Raw genomic sequence first — 17,034 nt, 5'->3', positions numbered from 1 at the left:
AGTCACTCGAAATCCGTTCCCAACACGCTACGCCGAGTCAGGAAGTCCCACAATAATAGAGGTGCAGGAGGAAAACCGCTTGTCTCGCACGTTCCCGCCGATTCACTCACACTGCGCGGAAAAGAAATTATGTCCATTCACCGTCAGCGTAACTCCGTGAAACAGTCTTGTTTCTCCCTCTCCAACTCAACCGACAGTCTCATATGAAGGAAGTTCACCAAACACACGGATACCTCCACAATATGCTCGCGCGGCCGCCAATCTCTTCGTCCCCAGCAGCAGATCACTCGCGTCGCGCCAGCCGTTAGCTTCCCGCTAGCTGCACGGAGGTGCCTCGGTAGACTTTAGGCGGCGTTACTCACTCACCGAGGGTTCTCGGTTCTTCTAACAAAATGTTCGGGCGCCACTTGTAACACTGGCCCGCACTACTCCTACCCTAAGTGTGGGGGAAATATGAAGCTCCAGGCCTGGAAGTCGTGTAGTGTAGCGTTAGCAGTCAGGACACCGTACACTCGGAGGTGGGCAGCATGAGGGTTCGTTTATTTGCTATACGGACCATACGAAGCCAGGTCACACGGCTGTTACTCATTCATACATAAAAGAGGAAAACAGCGATGGAGCTCCTTAACAATGTTACTGCAGTAATAGAGAGTCTACTATATAAATAGGAAGGTGCAGCCTAAAGCCGTTGTAATAGCATACTGTCTTCTTCCCAGTAGGGGTGGGCGGATCGATATTTATATCGATAGTATCGATACAAAGGTGAGGATCGGTATCGGATCGATACCACGGCGAAAATATCGATTCTTTTGCTGCAGTTTAGAGGTCTGCACGGGACTGCTTTTTTAATCCCGCTCCCGCCCGCTCCCGCTTGTTTTAATCCCGCTCCCGCCAAAAAATCGCTTGTTTTAATCCCGCTCCCGCCCGCACCTGCTTGTTTTAGTCCCGCTCCTGCCCGCACCGGCCAAAAAATTGCTTGTTTTAATCCCGCACCCGCCCGCCACATACACATTTCTGTCGCCCCCGCCCGCAATCCTAATATGAATTGAATTAATTAGATTTAGTACTTGAAATTTTCTTATGTATTTATTAAAACAGCAATATAGCGATGGATCGCGCTGTCCCATTTCTTACCACAGTCCAAACACATGCCGTCAGGTGACGTACACCAACACTTTCTGATATCAATCACAACAAGCCGATTTCCCTCTCCATTAATTACAATGGAATATGACTTCCATACATCAGACTTTCCTGTAGTTGGCTTAATTGTGGTGTATTCGCCTGTTTTAATAGAATTTTCCACAGCTGAATCTGGTTGACCATCTACATCAGGGGTCGGCAACCTATGGCACGCGTGCCACCATTGGCACGAGGCATAATCACTGGCACGCGACATGCTGGACCAGCATCAGCAAAAATATATAATTTAATATAAATTATTATATTAATGGATTATAATTTCAAGTAAAAAGTATCGCCCCCCCCCCCCCCCCCCCCCCCCAACGGTTTGGAAGTATCAGTATCGGCGATACTGACCAGTATCGTATCGGTATCGTATCAATACCAAAATTCCGAGTATCGCCCACCCCTACTTCCCGGGACCTCTACTACTAACCTCTCTCTCTCCCTCTAATCCTCTAAAGACACACCCACCTATGAATAAGAGTTATCTCTCCCTTAAAGGCACAGCGTAGCTGTAACCATTACAGGTTACATTACATTTATGGCATTTAGCAGATGCCCTTATCCAGAGCGACTTACATTTTTATCTCATTTTTATACAAGTGAGCAATTGAAGGTTAGGGCCTTGCTCAGGGGCACCTCAGTCATGGCCTCAGGTCTGGGTATCGAACCTGCGACCCTCCGGTCACAAGACCAGTTCCCTAACCGCCAGGCCATGACGGTTAGTTTCCTTAATACCTTCATGGTTGTTATTTGTACATCTATCTGGGTTAGTCTAGTTCTTTTGTTTTAAGTCGTCAGTTGTATTGTTGTTTAGTATATGTAGGTCCAGAGAGTGTTGATGTAAGTTTCCTGAGTGTTTGTTCTTTGTTTTTTGTTAAATGGTGCTATTCTGTTATGGTTCTTGGTCTCTTGTATATAAAGGAAATATGCTTTGCCGTCCTGGTCCCCTCTGTGTAGGTACGGCTCGGCTGGAGGAGGCTGCTGGGGTTGCGCATGTTAGCACCCCAGCTAATAACTCCACTTCTTCTCAACCCTCTTAGTCTGCCTCTTAGCTCTCTATCGTTACACCTCTCCTCCACTGTTTGGGAAACTGGAGATCCCCAAACTTATAAGGTAATGAAGCTCTTATGCTCTCTTCTTCTTTGCCACTTCCCCGCTGCTTTCTTTTGCTTCACACACACACACACACACACACACACACAATCACACACACACACGGGCACGCGCTCACACACACGCGCTCACACACACACACACACACATGCGCACACACAGAGGTCTCTGGCTTATTATCACCCTATCAAACCCCTACTTTCTCCCTGTCTCCCTGTTATCCTATTGTGTTGCCATGGCAAAGGCCCAATGGCCGCCTGTAGTCATGGTGACAAATCAGAATGGAAGAGGAGGGAGGAGGGTTATATTAATATTTCTGCATAAATTACTAAAGAACGTCTTGTCCTGGTTTTACTTTCTTATGTTCCTGTTCAATGCACATGAATCATGATATTCCGGACAAGCTCAGATATCATGACAGGATAAAACATCTCACTCGTCACTACAGAAACCCACTAACACATGCTGCTACTGCTGTGCCCTTCAGGACATGACACTTTAAACACAAGAGGGTGAACTTTGAACTTCAATAGATGATTAGTTCTTCTGAAATTTTAGATAATTATATTTAGTTTTTTTATAATTAGCTTTTAATTAATTATTTCATTATTAAAATTTTTTAATAGTTTGCTATTAATCGATTTTTCATTAACAAATTATTTTGTGTGTGTTTGTGTGAAATTACAAACACACACTCTCCCATGAGTCAGACAAGAGTCAGAAAGGTTTGCTTATTATTGCAGTATTTCCACAAGTTTTCCACATATTTCCCTGAAGGTTTCCGTGTGCTCAAACCTTCAGAGAAATATGAAAAAGTGTAAAACGTGAAAAATACTGCTGCCCTTTCTCTGTCTTTAGATCAGTGAAGTCATGATGAGGCAGGACGTCCCTCCTTCTTCCTCCACCTGCGGCACACTGTGACCAATCTGATCCCAGTCCTGATCCACTCTACCAATCACATTCCAGTGGATTCATATATCATTGCAGGCATCAGGGTGCATACTGAAGAAGCAATAATTTATCCATTAATTTGTCCAATAATAATCCAATATCTAATTCTTCTTCACATTATGAAATAGCCATTATGATGACACCTAGTGGCCTGGATGTTTTGGAGATTCTGTACTAAATCTACATGAATCATGGCTCCCTCTATGTAGGGAACCTCCTCTATGAAACTGGTTCAAAGGAGGATTGCTAAGCTATCTGAGTTTTCATCTCCTGTACTTCATAGAAAAAATGTAAGCAAATCAAGTTTCCTCCTAAGACTCCTTTAAGGTGGTAAGATGACCTAAGTCTCCTTCAGGAGACTTTCAGGAGAATGTCAGGAGACTTTAGCCAGCAGACAGAATTACATAGTCCATTCTATAAAGCTCAAACCCACCTAGCATTTATGTAAATAGGGTGAGAATTAAAGGACTCACAGAGAAGCTCCACAATGTTTTTGTTTTTTTTTCCACATGACTTCAACACAAACAATTGAGTTCAGACAGTTTAATTACATATTTTCACAGAAAATTGTAGTATGGAACAATTTTGTAAATAACTAAATCCAGATGTAAGTAAATAAACACACATACATAAATACATAAACAAACACAGACACAAATAAATACACATATACATATATACATATCTGAACAGATTTCTCCCAAACTAAACAAAGAAAATGAAATAAATTAGTCTTCAAAAAAATCTGCGCTGATGTACCTAAAGAGGATTTTTTATCATTGTTAATATGAAATCTGTACAAAGCCATCTGAACAATATCCTCAGTACAGCACATTTGTGTGTGTGAATCATCAGAGGCGTTTCACTCACATTAGACATCAAAATGGTCTGTCAATGGCATATTAGCATGGACTGGCAGGAGACAGTTTGCATGGAAAGTTAGAAATTGTTTAGTTCATTGCAGGCGTATGTTCAGATTCATTTCTCAGAAGAATGAAGAAAAATGTGAAAATACATTAAATGGAAATAAGAAAATTAAAGAATAAGGAATAGAACACTTTTATGGCAGTTTCATTGCTTTTAACAGAACCGGACTGAAGAAGATGATTTTTTGTAGCCTACATTTAGTGTGTGATAGAATTTCTCTATTGTATCTAGTTTAAGCTCAGAAAGGGAAAAAATGCATGGCCATTATTGGTTTATTATTGGTTTATCTATTTTATATCATAGCAGCAGATGGACAACTACATGGAACTTTGGTTGGTTGGTTGGTTTGGTTTTTTTCATTAGATTGTGCATGTGTGCATTTTAAATAAAATAAAAAGTTTACTTACTTAAGCCTACTTGCTATTTTCAATATCTACATCCATAGTTTGTATGTGTGTGTGTATGTGTGTGTGTGTGTGTGTGTGTGTGTGTGTGTGTGTGTGTATAAATGCCTCTTTAACATATCCTAAGACACATTTAAAGCTGTGTAAGTTTAAAAGTAAAACTTACTGTTTAAAAGTAAAAGCTGTGGGACAAAATATTTTTTTAATCCTTAATAAAAAATTACTTATTGGCAGAGAATACTTCCTATTTCTATGCTGAAGCCTTGTGACCTTACTAGGTGCCAATTTTACAAATGAAGCACATTACTGTATCTTTAATCATGTAAATCTGTGACAACACACATCGAGCCCCCAGACTTAAACTCTTACTGGATTGCTTTATTAACCCCTTATTGACCAGGAGATACACTGCTTTCTACTCTAACATCCTTCCTTTCTTTTCATCATTAATATAGAATCTATCCAGTGTGAGCTCACTCCCCAGGGATATGGAAAGGATCTTATAGCGATGGCAGTAGTAATCAGCTGTCTTCGATGGCTGACTGAGGATCAATATGGAGTTTTAGTAAGTTAAGTGCATCAGTTTTGGACTTAGGGAAAAAGAAACCGTTCCAGAATCTGATCTGGATGAGTTTCTGTATGTGATGGAACTCTATGTAGCAGTCAAACCCAGGCATGGACATCCCGCCTCCAGCCTAAGCCCCGCCCTCGGTACCAGGCTCCTGTAATTGGTTGAAAGAGCAGGAGGAGGCGGAAACGTCTTAGCAGGCCACAGAAGGTTGCAGCGGCAACTACAACCAAAGGCGACATCATCACAAACCCTAAGATGATGAGGGCGGAGCAGCTGTTGTCATCCAGGTAATGGCACAGAGGGACAGGAGAAGCAAGTACCTGGAGAGATGGAGACAAGGATTAGCACAATGGCACTGTGTGTGAGTTGAGTGTGTGTATGTGTGCACGCATTGGTGAGTTAAGAGCACTGTGTGTGATTGAGTGTGTGTGTGTGTGTGCGTGTGTGTGTGTGTGTGTGTGTGTGTGTGTGTGTGCGCGTGTTGGTGAGTTAATAGCACTGTGTGTGATTGAGTATGTGTGTGAGTGTGTGTGTGTTGGTGAGTTAATAGCACTGTGTGTGAATGAGTGTGTGTGAGAGTTGTGTGTGTGTGTGTGCGCGTTGGTGAGTTAATGGTATCTGTTACAGAGGCTCACACAAAAGCATTCACATATGCTCACATTTTCAACAACAAAAAACACAGTGTAGTGATTTATTCGCAGAAGTAAACTGGAGAATATAGCTTCTTTTCCCCACAACTGTATGTGAGGTATCTGTATATACATGTGAGTGCGTGCTTGTGTGTATAAAGGAGTTTTTGTGTGTAGGTATATATTTATGGGGTATGTGATATATGTGTATGTCAAAGTGTTTTATGTGTATGTTTACACATGTATGTGTTTGGTATGTGTATGTTTACACATGTATGTGTTTGTTATGTGTATGTATACACATGTATGTGTTTGTTATGTGTATGTTTACAAATGTATGTGTTTGTTATGTGTATGTTTACACATGTATGTGTTTGTTATGTATATGTTTACACATGTATGTGTTTGTTATGTGTATGTATATACACCCTGAATGACACCGGAATCGTGGCCCATGCAGACAGGCCAGTTTCTCACAGTTGCCACAAATGAGATGGAGTTACTGACATCCACATAGACTTCTCCCACCAACCACTCAGCTCTGAGAAATATAAATATAAATATAGTCGGAGATACTGACATGCTCTGGACAGCCAGTCGTACCTGGCCCCCAGACGCTCTACAGGACTGTGAAGACCAGTTAAGCAGGAAAGCTCACTGTCATGTTCTGGAAACAACCCGCATGAGTCCTGAGGCCTGGTGTCCTGCTGAGGGACCCGGCCCTACAGCAACCAGCTGTCCTGAAGGGAGGAGCTCAGCCAGCCACGGTGGTTAGTGAAGCCCTGCTGTGCAGACTGCTCACAGAGCCGTCTCTTGCCTTCACTCTTGCCTTCCAGTGTCCCATAGACAGTAATGGCAGTTACAGGCCATCCATGCTAAAGATCAACAAGTTGGGCACTGGGACATGTTAGGGACCTCTTGCAGAGGTGGGTAGGAACGCGTTACATTTACTCCGTTACATTTACTCAAGTAGCTTTTTGGACAAAAATGTACTTGTAAGAGTAGTTTTAATATGAACGACTTCTACTTTTACTTGAGTAAATATGTGCAGAGAAAAACGCGACTTTTACTCCGTTACAATCGGATTTGCGCCGCGCGCTACCGTTACTTTCGTTTTGTAAATAATTAGTATTTTAGTGAGAAGACTGACCAACGTCTCGTCACCCGAGTATGAGTGACCAATCAAATGAAGCCGGTCAATCACGTGATCACATACGCAAACTTTCTCCACCGTAGCAAGAAAGTGACAGAAAAACCTACCGAGCATCCCTGACCTCATACAGCCAATGTTTACATTACAAACGTGTAAAAGGATAGCTATATAATGCGCTGTCAGTTGTGTCTGCCAAACGTGTGGACATTTCAGCCTACAAGAACTCGACATCAAATTTGAGGAAACACGATGCGATAAGTTTGCCGTATGTATAATTATGTGTAATGCTATATCTGAGGTATACGTTTGTATGATGTAATTATTAAATATAACACAGTGCAATACTAAAAACCAGTTCACACTCTGAGTGTACACACTAGCAATATACGATGATTAAGCTTGCTACAAATGGATTCAGTTGGCGTCAAGTTGTAGCTACACGTATTGACAGTCTCCTCAGTTAGTGCCTTTTTGGAACACATTAAAGTTACACAGGCCTAATAATTATGAACAAACAAAAATACATATTATTTAGAATAAAGCATTTTTATATATTATATTTATTTATAATACATTCTTTTTATTATCATTAAGTCATTGTTTCCAGTAATTCAATTTCCCATGATGCAATTTATTGACACGAGGCAGTACTCATGCATTTACTCACTACTTGAGTAGCTTTTAATCTTTTTTACTTTTACTCAAGTAAATTTTTGGATGCACACTTTTACTTGAGTAACATTTGGTTCAAGTAACAGTACTTTTACTTGAGTAAAATTGTTGAATACTCTACCCACCTCTGACCTCTTGTAACATGTTAGGGTCCTCTTTTAACATGTTAGGGTCCTCTTTTAACATGTTAGGGTCCTCTTTGACATGATGTTTGTTCTTGATCACACCGTTTGGTATCATCGGTGTAGTTCTTTGTTGGAGGTTGGTTGTTAGGGGGGGGATGTGTCCCCCTCGTAATTCCTGAAGTAATGATTATGCTGCATTTGGACTTTTCACATTCTAATGTGGATTCATACTGGAACGAATCCATTCATACTGGAATTGATCCATGTAAAAAAAACTTGCTGTCCTGATTTTATGCTGAACTCCTTGGTCATGTGTCTAATTTCCATACAGGGGAGCTTAAATCATAAAAGGGCAGCAGGTGTGTCTGGTGAAGTGGCCATTAAGAGTGTACATATAATCATAACTGCAGTGAAGCACACAAGGTCTCCAGAGGAACAGGACATGTCAGGAGTCCTTCATGAGCTAAGTGCTTCTCCCTGTGTGCACAGCGGATGAAGGACCCCTTCCAAAATGTCCTGTTCCTCTGGAAACCCTGTGTACCCCTGTGTGTATATACATTGTGTGTGTGTGTGTGTGTGTGTGTGTGTGTGTGTGTGTGTGAAGGGCATGTGTGTAGGCTCTGTGTGTTATGATGGTTTTGAACATGTGTACATATAAGTGCGAAAATGTGCAGTGTATATAAATGTGTGTGTGTAGTATTTGTGTGTGTGTGTTGTGTGTGAGGTAGCGTTACTCTCACTTGTGAGTGTGCAGTCTTTGTGTGTGTTGTGTGTGAGGTAGCATTACTTTCTCACCTGTGAGTGTGTAGTCTTTGTGTGTGTTGTTTGAGGTAGCGTTACTCTCTCACCTGTGAGTGTGTAGTCTTTGTGTGTGTTGTGTGAGATAGGGTTACTCTCTCGCCTGTGAGTGTGTAGTCTTTGTGTATGTTGTGTGAGGTAGCATTACTCTCTCACCTGTGAGTGTGTAGTCTTTGTGTGTGTTGTGTGAGATAGGGTTACTCTCTCACCTGTGAGTGTGTAGTCTTTGTGTGCGTTGTGTGAGATAGGGTTACTCTCTCACCTGTGAGTGTGTAGTCTTTGTGTATGTTGTGTGAGGTAGCATTACTCTCTCACCTGTGAGTGTGTAGTCTTTGTGTGTGTTGTGTGTGAGGTAGTGATACTCTGTCATCCTTGAGTGTGTAGTCTTTGTGTCTGTTGTGTGTGCATTACTCTCTCACCCGTGAGTGGCAGAGAAAACCGATGTAGAGCAGCAGGGTGGCTGGCGTCAGCACCAAGGTGAAGATGGTGGCCAGGAGCAGCAGTCCAGCCAGGGCCAGCATCACGTTCCACAGGAGCAGCATGGAGCCCCACAGCAGACAGCCCCAGCGGCCCCTCCGTGGACCCCACACGGCCCCGTCACAGTGCGCCATGGGTGGGGACAGCATCCGCACAGCCTCCCCCACTGCAAACTCATCCTCCAGCTCCCTCTCATCCTCCCCTTCCTCAGCTAGGTCTACATCCACTCCACACATTCTGCAGGGGTGATGGGATATAACAGTATGGTAATACTCTATGGTAACAGTATGTTACAGTCATGCCAGTAAAGATTATTTATGTGAACTTGAGTTGGGGGGCAGGTGGTGGTAATGTCCTGAAAATTACAGTAAGAAGACTATACAATGGTAACCTGAACTGGACTTACTGTTCTACTCACTCTAATAACACACGCACACACACGCACACACACGCACACACACACACGCTGCTTTGAAAGTGCAGTTATTAAACATCTGCAAAATCAGTAGATCGAAAAATAAAACCATCCCCTTCATGTTAACTTGTTTGAATGCATGTCCTGCATGCATGCGTGTCCTCATTGTCCCCTGTCCAATTTGTGTCTTTTTTGTCGCTGTTTCTGAGGCAAATTACCGCCTGCCATCATACTCATTCGGGTTGAATTTGAGTTCGCTTATTTTCAATGATTGTGCATGAAAAATGAGTCGGAAGTGCACGCTGACAAATTTTACTAAATTATGTAATTATGTGTGTCAGTGAGAATGCCAGGCAGCTAAGGAGAGCCCCAGATTGAGAGAGACAGTGAGAGAGAGAGACACTGAGAGACAAACAGTGAGAGACAAACAGTGAGAGCAAGTCAGCAAGAGAGAGACAGTGAGAGTGAGACAGTGAGAGAGAGACATTGAGAAAGATGGTGCGAGAGAGCAGTGAGAGACAGTGAGAGAGATGATGCACATGATGCAAGCGTTATGGATAAATCTGTTGAAATATTTTTGTAACTAAGGCATTATCCATAAAGCTAACAACTACATATTCTTAATGGATATTATTGAAAATCCTGTTCCCGAAGACGCATGTTCTCCAATAGTCCCCCCCCCCTCTCTCTCTCTCTTTCACACACACACACACACACACACACACACACACACACACACACACACATGCATACACACACACACACACACACACACGCACGCACTAAATCTATTGGGAGATCGATCATAATCGCCCCTTCTTCCCTCAGGTGATTGATGTGTCACCCAGAATTCAATCACTTGAACACTTTTCCTGTCCGATGCGCGTTTGTTGCACACCTCGAAGCGAACCCAGACACACACATACACACGCACATACAAACTCACATTCACGAGCTAAAAAGCATCTGTGTTCTTTTTATTTTCTGTCCAGGACAGTTCTGTTCTAACGGTTGGTTTTGATCGTGTGCGCTCAGGATTGCCCTATACAGCTTTCACTATATGCTGCGAAATAAGCCCTATTACAGTTATTTCTGAAACTCGTCACACTATTTGAATACAATTACAACTAATTGATTTGTTTGAGAAATGGAGCAAATCATGGCAAAAGTCTTATTTCGTCAGTAAAAACTTGCTTAAGTGTACATTTTTTTAAATCTGAAAGCTTCTTACCTCTTTTTGCGGATTCCAAAATATCTGTAGGAATATCAGTTCGTTGAAATCGGAGCGTCCGGTTCGGAAGCTCGTGAACTGAGGGGACTCGCGCGCCTAATGCCTTCTTAGCGATAACAAAGTCAGTTTCGTGTGTGTGTGTGTGTGTGTGTGTGTGTGTGTGTGTGTGTGTGTGTGTGTGAGAGAGAGAGAGAGAGAGAGAGAGAGAGAGAGAGAGAGAGAGAGAGAGAGAGAGAGATTAAGTGTGATACTCTTCTGAAAGTCCGTTTTAGCCTACCTAAAACACATACGTCGAGAAACTGTACCGATAACACTGTTTTCGACATTTTTTTAATGACTTTACAGGATTTCTCTCCTTGTCTGTGTTTGAAAGAGAAAAAGAGTGGAAATAGAGTTTGATTGACTTACAGAGGCTAATTAAATAAACGGCATTTTATTCAAAGAAATTACATAGTGCTTCATGCAAACATGTTTTAATACCTACATCTCAAGATATTAGAATAATGTTTACTATTTTTTTCTAATTAAACATTAAAGTTGTGAGTCCCAGTAATTCAAATAAATGTGCTAGTTTGTGTGTGTGTCTGTGTCATATATAATATTACACATTTTAGTACCTCAAACTGTTGAATGATGCAGTTTCTGGTTTAATGACAATGTTTTTCAGTATTTTGCTGATTTATTTAACAAACAAGCAGAAAGAAACATAAACGATCAAATCCAAATGATAAATCTTGACAACACAGAGGTACTAATGATGACAGCACAGAGATACTAATCATGACAGCACAAAGACACTAATCATGACAGCACAGAGACACTAATCACAATAGCACAGAGATACTAATCTTGACAGCAGAGAGACACTAATCATGACAGCAGAGAGACACTAATCACGATAGCACAGAGATACTAATCTTGACAGCAGAGAGACACTAATCATGACAGCACAGAGACACTAATCACGATAGCACAGAGATACTAATCTTGACAGCAGAGAGACATTAATCATGACAGCACAGAGACACTAATCACGATAGCACAGAGATACTAATCTTGACAGCAGAGAGACACTAATCATGACAGCACAGAGACACTAATCACGATAGCACAGAGGTACTAATCATGACAGCACAGAGACACTAATCACGATAGCACAGAGATAATCTTGACAGCACAGAGACACTAATCATGACAGCACAGGAACAAGCTCTGTGCACAAGATCAGTAGAAGCTGCTACACTATGCAGGACCCCAGATGCAGGCTGTGCACAGATGCTCCTGAGATGATTCAGCACATGATAGCGTGCTGCAAGATGCAGGCAGAGCATACATGGAATGCTAGAACCAAGAGTCTGGCGTGATATACAGGAACATACAGGAACATTTGTGCTGAATGCAGAGTGGAAGGTCCAATGTTAAGGTAGGACAAACCCATGAATGTTGTGGAGAATGACTGAGCTAAGATACTGTGGGATGTCAGATTCAGTCTGACAAAATGGTAATGGAAAACAAAACAAACAGTAGTGATAGACAAACAGCAAAAGAGGGTGTAGTGGTGGACAAATAGCAGAAGAGGGTGTAGTGGTGGACAAACAGCAGAAGAGGGTGTAGTGGTGGTCAAACAGTAGAAGAGGGTGTAGTGATAGACAAACAGCAGAAGAGGGTGTAGTGATGGACAAACAGCAGAAGAGGGTGTAGTGGTGGACAAACAGCTGAAGAGGGTGTAGTGGTGGTCAAACAGCAGAAGAGGGTGTAGTGATAGACAAACAGCAGAAGAGGGTGTAGTGATGGACAAACAGCAAAAGAGGGTGTAGTGGTGGACAAACAGCAGAAGAGGGTGTAGTGATAGACAAACAGCAGAAGAGGGTGTAGTGATGGACAAACAGCAGAAGAGGGTGTAGTGATGGACAAACAGCAGAAGAGGGTGTGGTGGTGGACAAACAGCAGAAGAGGGTGTAGTGATAGACAAACAGCAGAAGAGGGTGTAGTGATGGACAAACAGCTGAAGAGGGTGTAGTGGTGGACAAACAGCAGAAGAGGGTGTAGTGATAGACAAACAGCAGAAGAGGGTGTAGTGGTGGACAAACAGCAGAAGAGGGTGTAGTGATAGACAAACAGCAGAAGAGGGTGTAGTGGACAAACAGCAGAAGAGGGTGTAGTGATGGACAAACAGCAGAAGAGGGTGTAGTGGTGGACAAACAGCAGAAGAGGGTGTAGTGATGGACAAACAGCTGAAGAGGGTGTAGTGGTGGACAAACAGCAGAAGAGGGTGTAGTGATAGACAAACAGCAGAAGAGGGTGTAGTGGTGGACAAACAGCAGAAGAGGGTGTAGTGGACAAACAGCAGAAGAGGGTGTAGTGGACAAACAGCAGAAGAGGGTGTAGTGGTGGACAAACAGCAGAAGAGGGTGTAGTGATGGACAAACAGCTGAAGAGGGTGTAGTGGTGGACAAACAGCAGAAGAGGGTGTAGTGATAGACAAACAGCAGAAGAGGTTGTAGTGATAGACAAACAGCAGAAGAGGGTGTAGTGGTGGACAAACAGCAGAAGAGGGTGTAGTAATAGATGTTGCTATCACTTGGCATTACTACATCAGGAATAAAGTGAATGTATGAGAAATACCAAGGGCTGCGAGAGCTGGGAAAGAAGAGTTGGGAACAGCTAAGAGACAGACAGACAGACAGACAGACAGATTGAGGGGGCAAATAAGAAAAAGTTAACTGTAAATATTAAGCATGATCTAAAGTATGATCTCTAACATTAATGAGAAAGAAAAGTAAAAAGTTTTAATTCTATTGCTTTCTCTAAGTTGGTTTTATCCATTTTGGGGGATTTTAATATGTATGGATCAGGTGATTAATATGTATAGGACAGTTGTTGTTAATATGTATGGATCAGTTGATATACCTGCATCAGTTTTGCTACTCAGGCCATCTGTGAATGGCAGATAAGGGAACTAATCAATTTGTTTAGAAGAAAGGGGACATCTTGACATTTCATCTCTCTCTCTCTCCTTCTCTCTCTCTCTCTCTCTCTCTATCCTCACGTCAACTTGTCAGAACATCAACGATACTGCGAGATTATAAAAAAGCAATTCGACCTTCACAAAAAGAGCAGATGGAAAGAACGTGGGTTTTTTTATGGGAGACATGAAAGGAATTATGGGTAATTAAAGGCTATTCTGACAATCTGATCTGCTTTCTGCCAAAAGAAAGCTAGATAAGGTTTAGAAGCTGTCTGAACATCAAACATCACAGAAAGCCCTGCACCTCCAGAATTACAATATTATTTTCCCATCAAACCTTGCAGTCATGGAATATTTGGGGTGTGTACTTCAAGGTCCAATAAAAAACAGCTGTGTTTTTTCAGTCTCCAGACATTTACAGAGCTTGTACGATTCTGTGAACATTCTTGGGAGTTTAAAAAATATATATGTATAAACACCAGGAATAGACATTGGGGATTGCTAGAGTTCCTAAAATGCAACTTTGCGCCAGTGTAACTAAGGAAGAAAAACAACTAGCAGATCCTTGGAGAAATGGACAAGTAAGGTTGAAGAGATGACAGGATTGCTAGAAGTGATGTAGAATGACGTCTGTATGCTGTATATCACGGATTTTATATTTTGCATCTCCGTGAACACAAATCATGATGAATTAAAAGGCCTCGGTCAGAACACTGCTCACTGCGCAGGCACACTGCCCCCTGCTGGTCAGTCATTGTATTAACTGAGGTTCCGTTGCTCTGACTCAACCACCTTGCGTGGTTTAACACCCTGATCTTATGTTGGGGTGGAGAACCAGCGCTACTGACAAACTATGAAGGCAACCCCATTCCTCCTCCTATAGAAGTATGACTGAGAGTCCTGGAAATATGATGAACTATGGTGGACTTGTCTCTGTGTGTAAGACTTTAGGCCAATGGAGCAGCACTGTCTGGTATTTGGTCAGCAGTCAGAGATCTGACTCCACACATGAGACTCTTTACAGATATACAGCACTAATGTTCCTTAGCCATTTCTCTTTTACACACACACACACACACACACACACACACACACACACACACACACACACACACACACACACACACACACACACACACACACGAATATATAAAGCACTTAGACCAAAACAAACACCCACACAAACACCACATAGCACTTAGACCAAAAAAAAAAAAAACACATGCACACACTGCAGCCATTTACAGTCAGTATCTCGTGGTTACCATAGCAACATCCCCATGGTGCAGACCTCTAATGTGACCAGACGGTCTTTTTATGTTCAAAGTCAGTAATCATCATAATCGGTTTACCTGAGTGTGACTACTGCAGCACACACTGAGAACAGAGAGAGGATTATGTTTATAGTGAGACCAGGCCTTGTTCTAGTACTCAAATGAACCACGGATGTCTGGATCCAGTGCTGGCCCAGTAGCTCTGGGCCAGACTGAAGTGGAATCTGATTGGTTCATGGTTGCTTGCGTGGAATGTGACTGTATCACAGATCTGTAATGTCTTTATGTCAGGACACACACGGACAAACCAATTACAGACATGCTGGGTATCTTAGCTCCTGTGCTAAAGGGACAAGGGGAAAAACAGCTTGCCATATTGGGTCCAAGTGAAGCAACCCCTGTTGGAGCATTCAGGTGAAATGATACCTGTTGGAGTGTACAGGTGAAGTGACACCTGTTGGAGTGTACAGGTGAAGTGACACCTGTTGGAGTGTACAGGTGAAGTGACACCTGTTGGAGTGTACAGGTGAAGTGACACCTGTTGGAGTGTACAGGTGAAGTGACACCTGTTGGAGCGTACAGGTGAAGTGACACCTGTTGGAGTGTACAGGTGAAGTGACACCTGTTGGAGTGTACAGGTGAAGTGACACCTGTTGGAGCGTACAGGTGAAGTGACACCTGTTGGAGTGTACAGGTGAAGTGACACCTGTTGGAGCGTACAGGTGAAGTGACACCTGTTGGAGCGTACAGGTGAAGTGACACCTGTTGGAGTGTACAGGTGAAGTGACACCTGTTGGAGTGAACAGGTGAAATGATACCTGCTGTAGTGTACAGGTGAAGTGACACCTGCTGTAGTGTACAGGTGAAGTGATGCCTGTTGAAACATACAGATGAAGTGACACCTGCTGAAGCATACAGGTGAAGTGATACCTGCTGTAGTGTACAGGTGAAGTGACACCTGTTGGAGTGAACAGGTGAAGTGACACCTGCTGAAGCATACAAGTGAAGTAACATGTATTGTAGTGCACCACTGGTGGTATAGCTGCCACACTCAATGCTGTGAAACAGTACGGATTGCTCAACTGATTACCTGTAGCTGCTTGTGCTATAACAGCATTAGCATGGATGGGTTTAACAGCAGACGTTCGAGTGCCATTACTGTCTACGAGACACTGGAAGGCAAGTGGGCCATAGAGCGGGAAAATCAGCTCTATTCAGCTGAACAGAACCAACTGACATGTAGACACCAATGATGATTATTTATTTAATTATTTATTGTGTTTACAGAGGGATACATTTGTGACTTATAGCATAAACAAAAACAAGCTGGGGATGTTGAATGTGTATATGGACTTGTGTGTGAGTATATATATATGTATGTGTATATGTGTTTTTGAGTGAGAGAATTAGTGTTTGATTCTGTGCATTTATGGGTGTTCTATATCATATATATTGCTTTATAATTGAGTGTATGCTCAAAATTTGCATATAACGTATGAAAACATGGTGTGCATATGTGGGTGTGTGCGCAAATGTGTGCTATTTAATGTTCCAGCTAATAGCCCACTGAGAGAACAGATATGTTGTGATTGGTTGGTATTCAGCACAAGAGTATTAAAAGTGTTATTTTTAAAAGTGCTTTAAATTTGCCAAGCGGGGTGGGTGAGATGAAGGGGTGCTGAAAGAAAAAAACTGAGGCAGACTGAAAGATAAAAGAGCATGAGACAGTGAGGAGAGCAGAGTGTGGACACCAGTGAGGACAGCAGAGTGTGGACACCAGTGAGGATAACAGAGTGTGGACACCAGTGAGGACAGCAGAGTGTGGACACCAGTGAGGATAACAGAGTGTGGACACCAGTGAGGACAGCAGAGTGTGGACACCAGTGAGGATAACAGAGTGTGGACACCAGTGAGGATAACAGAGTGTGGACACCAGTGAGGACAGCAGAGTGTGGACACCAGTGAGGATAACAGAGTGTGGACACCAGTGAGGACAGCAGAGTGTGGACACCAGTGAGGATAACAGAGTGTGGACACCAGTGAGGATAACAGAGTGTGGACACCAATTAGCTGTATGATGGGAGTGTGTGTGGATGAAAACACTGACATTAACAACTCTGATCATCCTGCCTCAGGTG

The 17,034-nt window shown here is 42.6% G+C and overlaps 2 protein-coding genes across 3 annotated transcripts in view; both read right to left on the bottom strand.

Moving 5' to 3' along the window:
• Positions 1-3,799: 3,799 nt before the first annotated feature.
• On the bottom strand, positions 3,800-10,766 carry tmem88bl (transmembrane protein 88b-like). The gene is made up of 3 exons (XM_077001557.1): positions 10,655-10,766; positions 8,951-9,245; positions 3,800-5,474 (listed from the first exon to the last, which is right to left on the bottom strand). Exons 2-3 carry the CDS (start codon positions 9,242-9,244, stop codon positions 5,247-5,249), a joined length of 522 nt encoding a protein of 173 aa, XP_076857672.1. The 5' UTR covers position 9,245; positions 10,655-10,766; the 3' UTR covers positions 3,800-5,246.
• Positions 10,767-16,140: 5,374 nt separating this feature from the next.
• nbl1 (NBL1, DAN family BMP antagonist) overlaps positions 16,141-17,034 on the bottom strand; it is a 6,509-nt gene continuing 5,615 nt past the window's right edge. For both annotated transcript variants that reach the window (XM_077001526.1, XM_077001517.1), the window contains exon 4: positions 16,141-17,034. This exon is cut by the window's right edge and continues 244 nt beyond it. In XM_077001526.1, the coding sequence (XP_076857641.1) occupies positions 17,018-17,034 (17 nt within the window). In that variant the 3' untranslated portion in view covers positions 16,141-17,017.

This window comes from Brachyhypopomus gauderio, chromosome 1 (assembly GCF_052324685.1).
Source record: "Brachyhypopomus gauderio isolate BG-103 chromosome 1, BGAUD_0.2, whole genome shotgun sequence".
NCBI classification, from domain to species: domain Eukaryota; kingdom Metazoa; phylum Chordata; class Actinopteri; order Gymnotiformes; family Hypopomidae; genus Brachyhypopomus; species Brachyhypopomus gauderio.
Note: the sequence above shows the minus strand (reverse complement) of the source record. Positions and strands in the feature narration are given on the sequence as shown.

Coding starts and splice junctions, on each gene's coding strand:
- tmem88bl (XM_077001557.1), bottom strand. CDS start 9,244: ATGTGTGGAGTGGATGTAGACCTAGCTGAGGAAGGGGAGGATGAGAGG. Junction 5,475..8,950: donor GTTTTCTCTGCCACTCACGG/GTGAGAGAGTAA, acceptor CCATCTCTCCAG/GTACTTGCTTCTCCTGTCCC.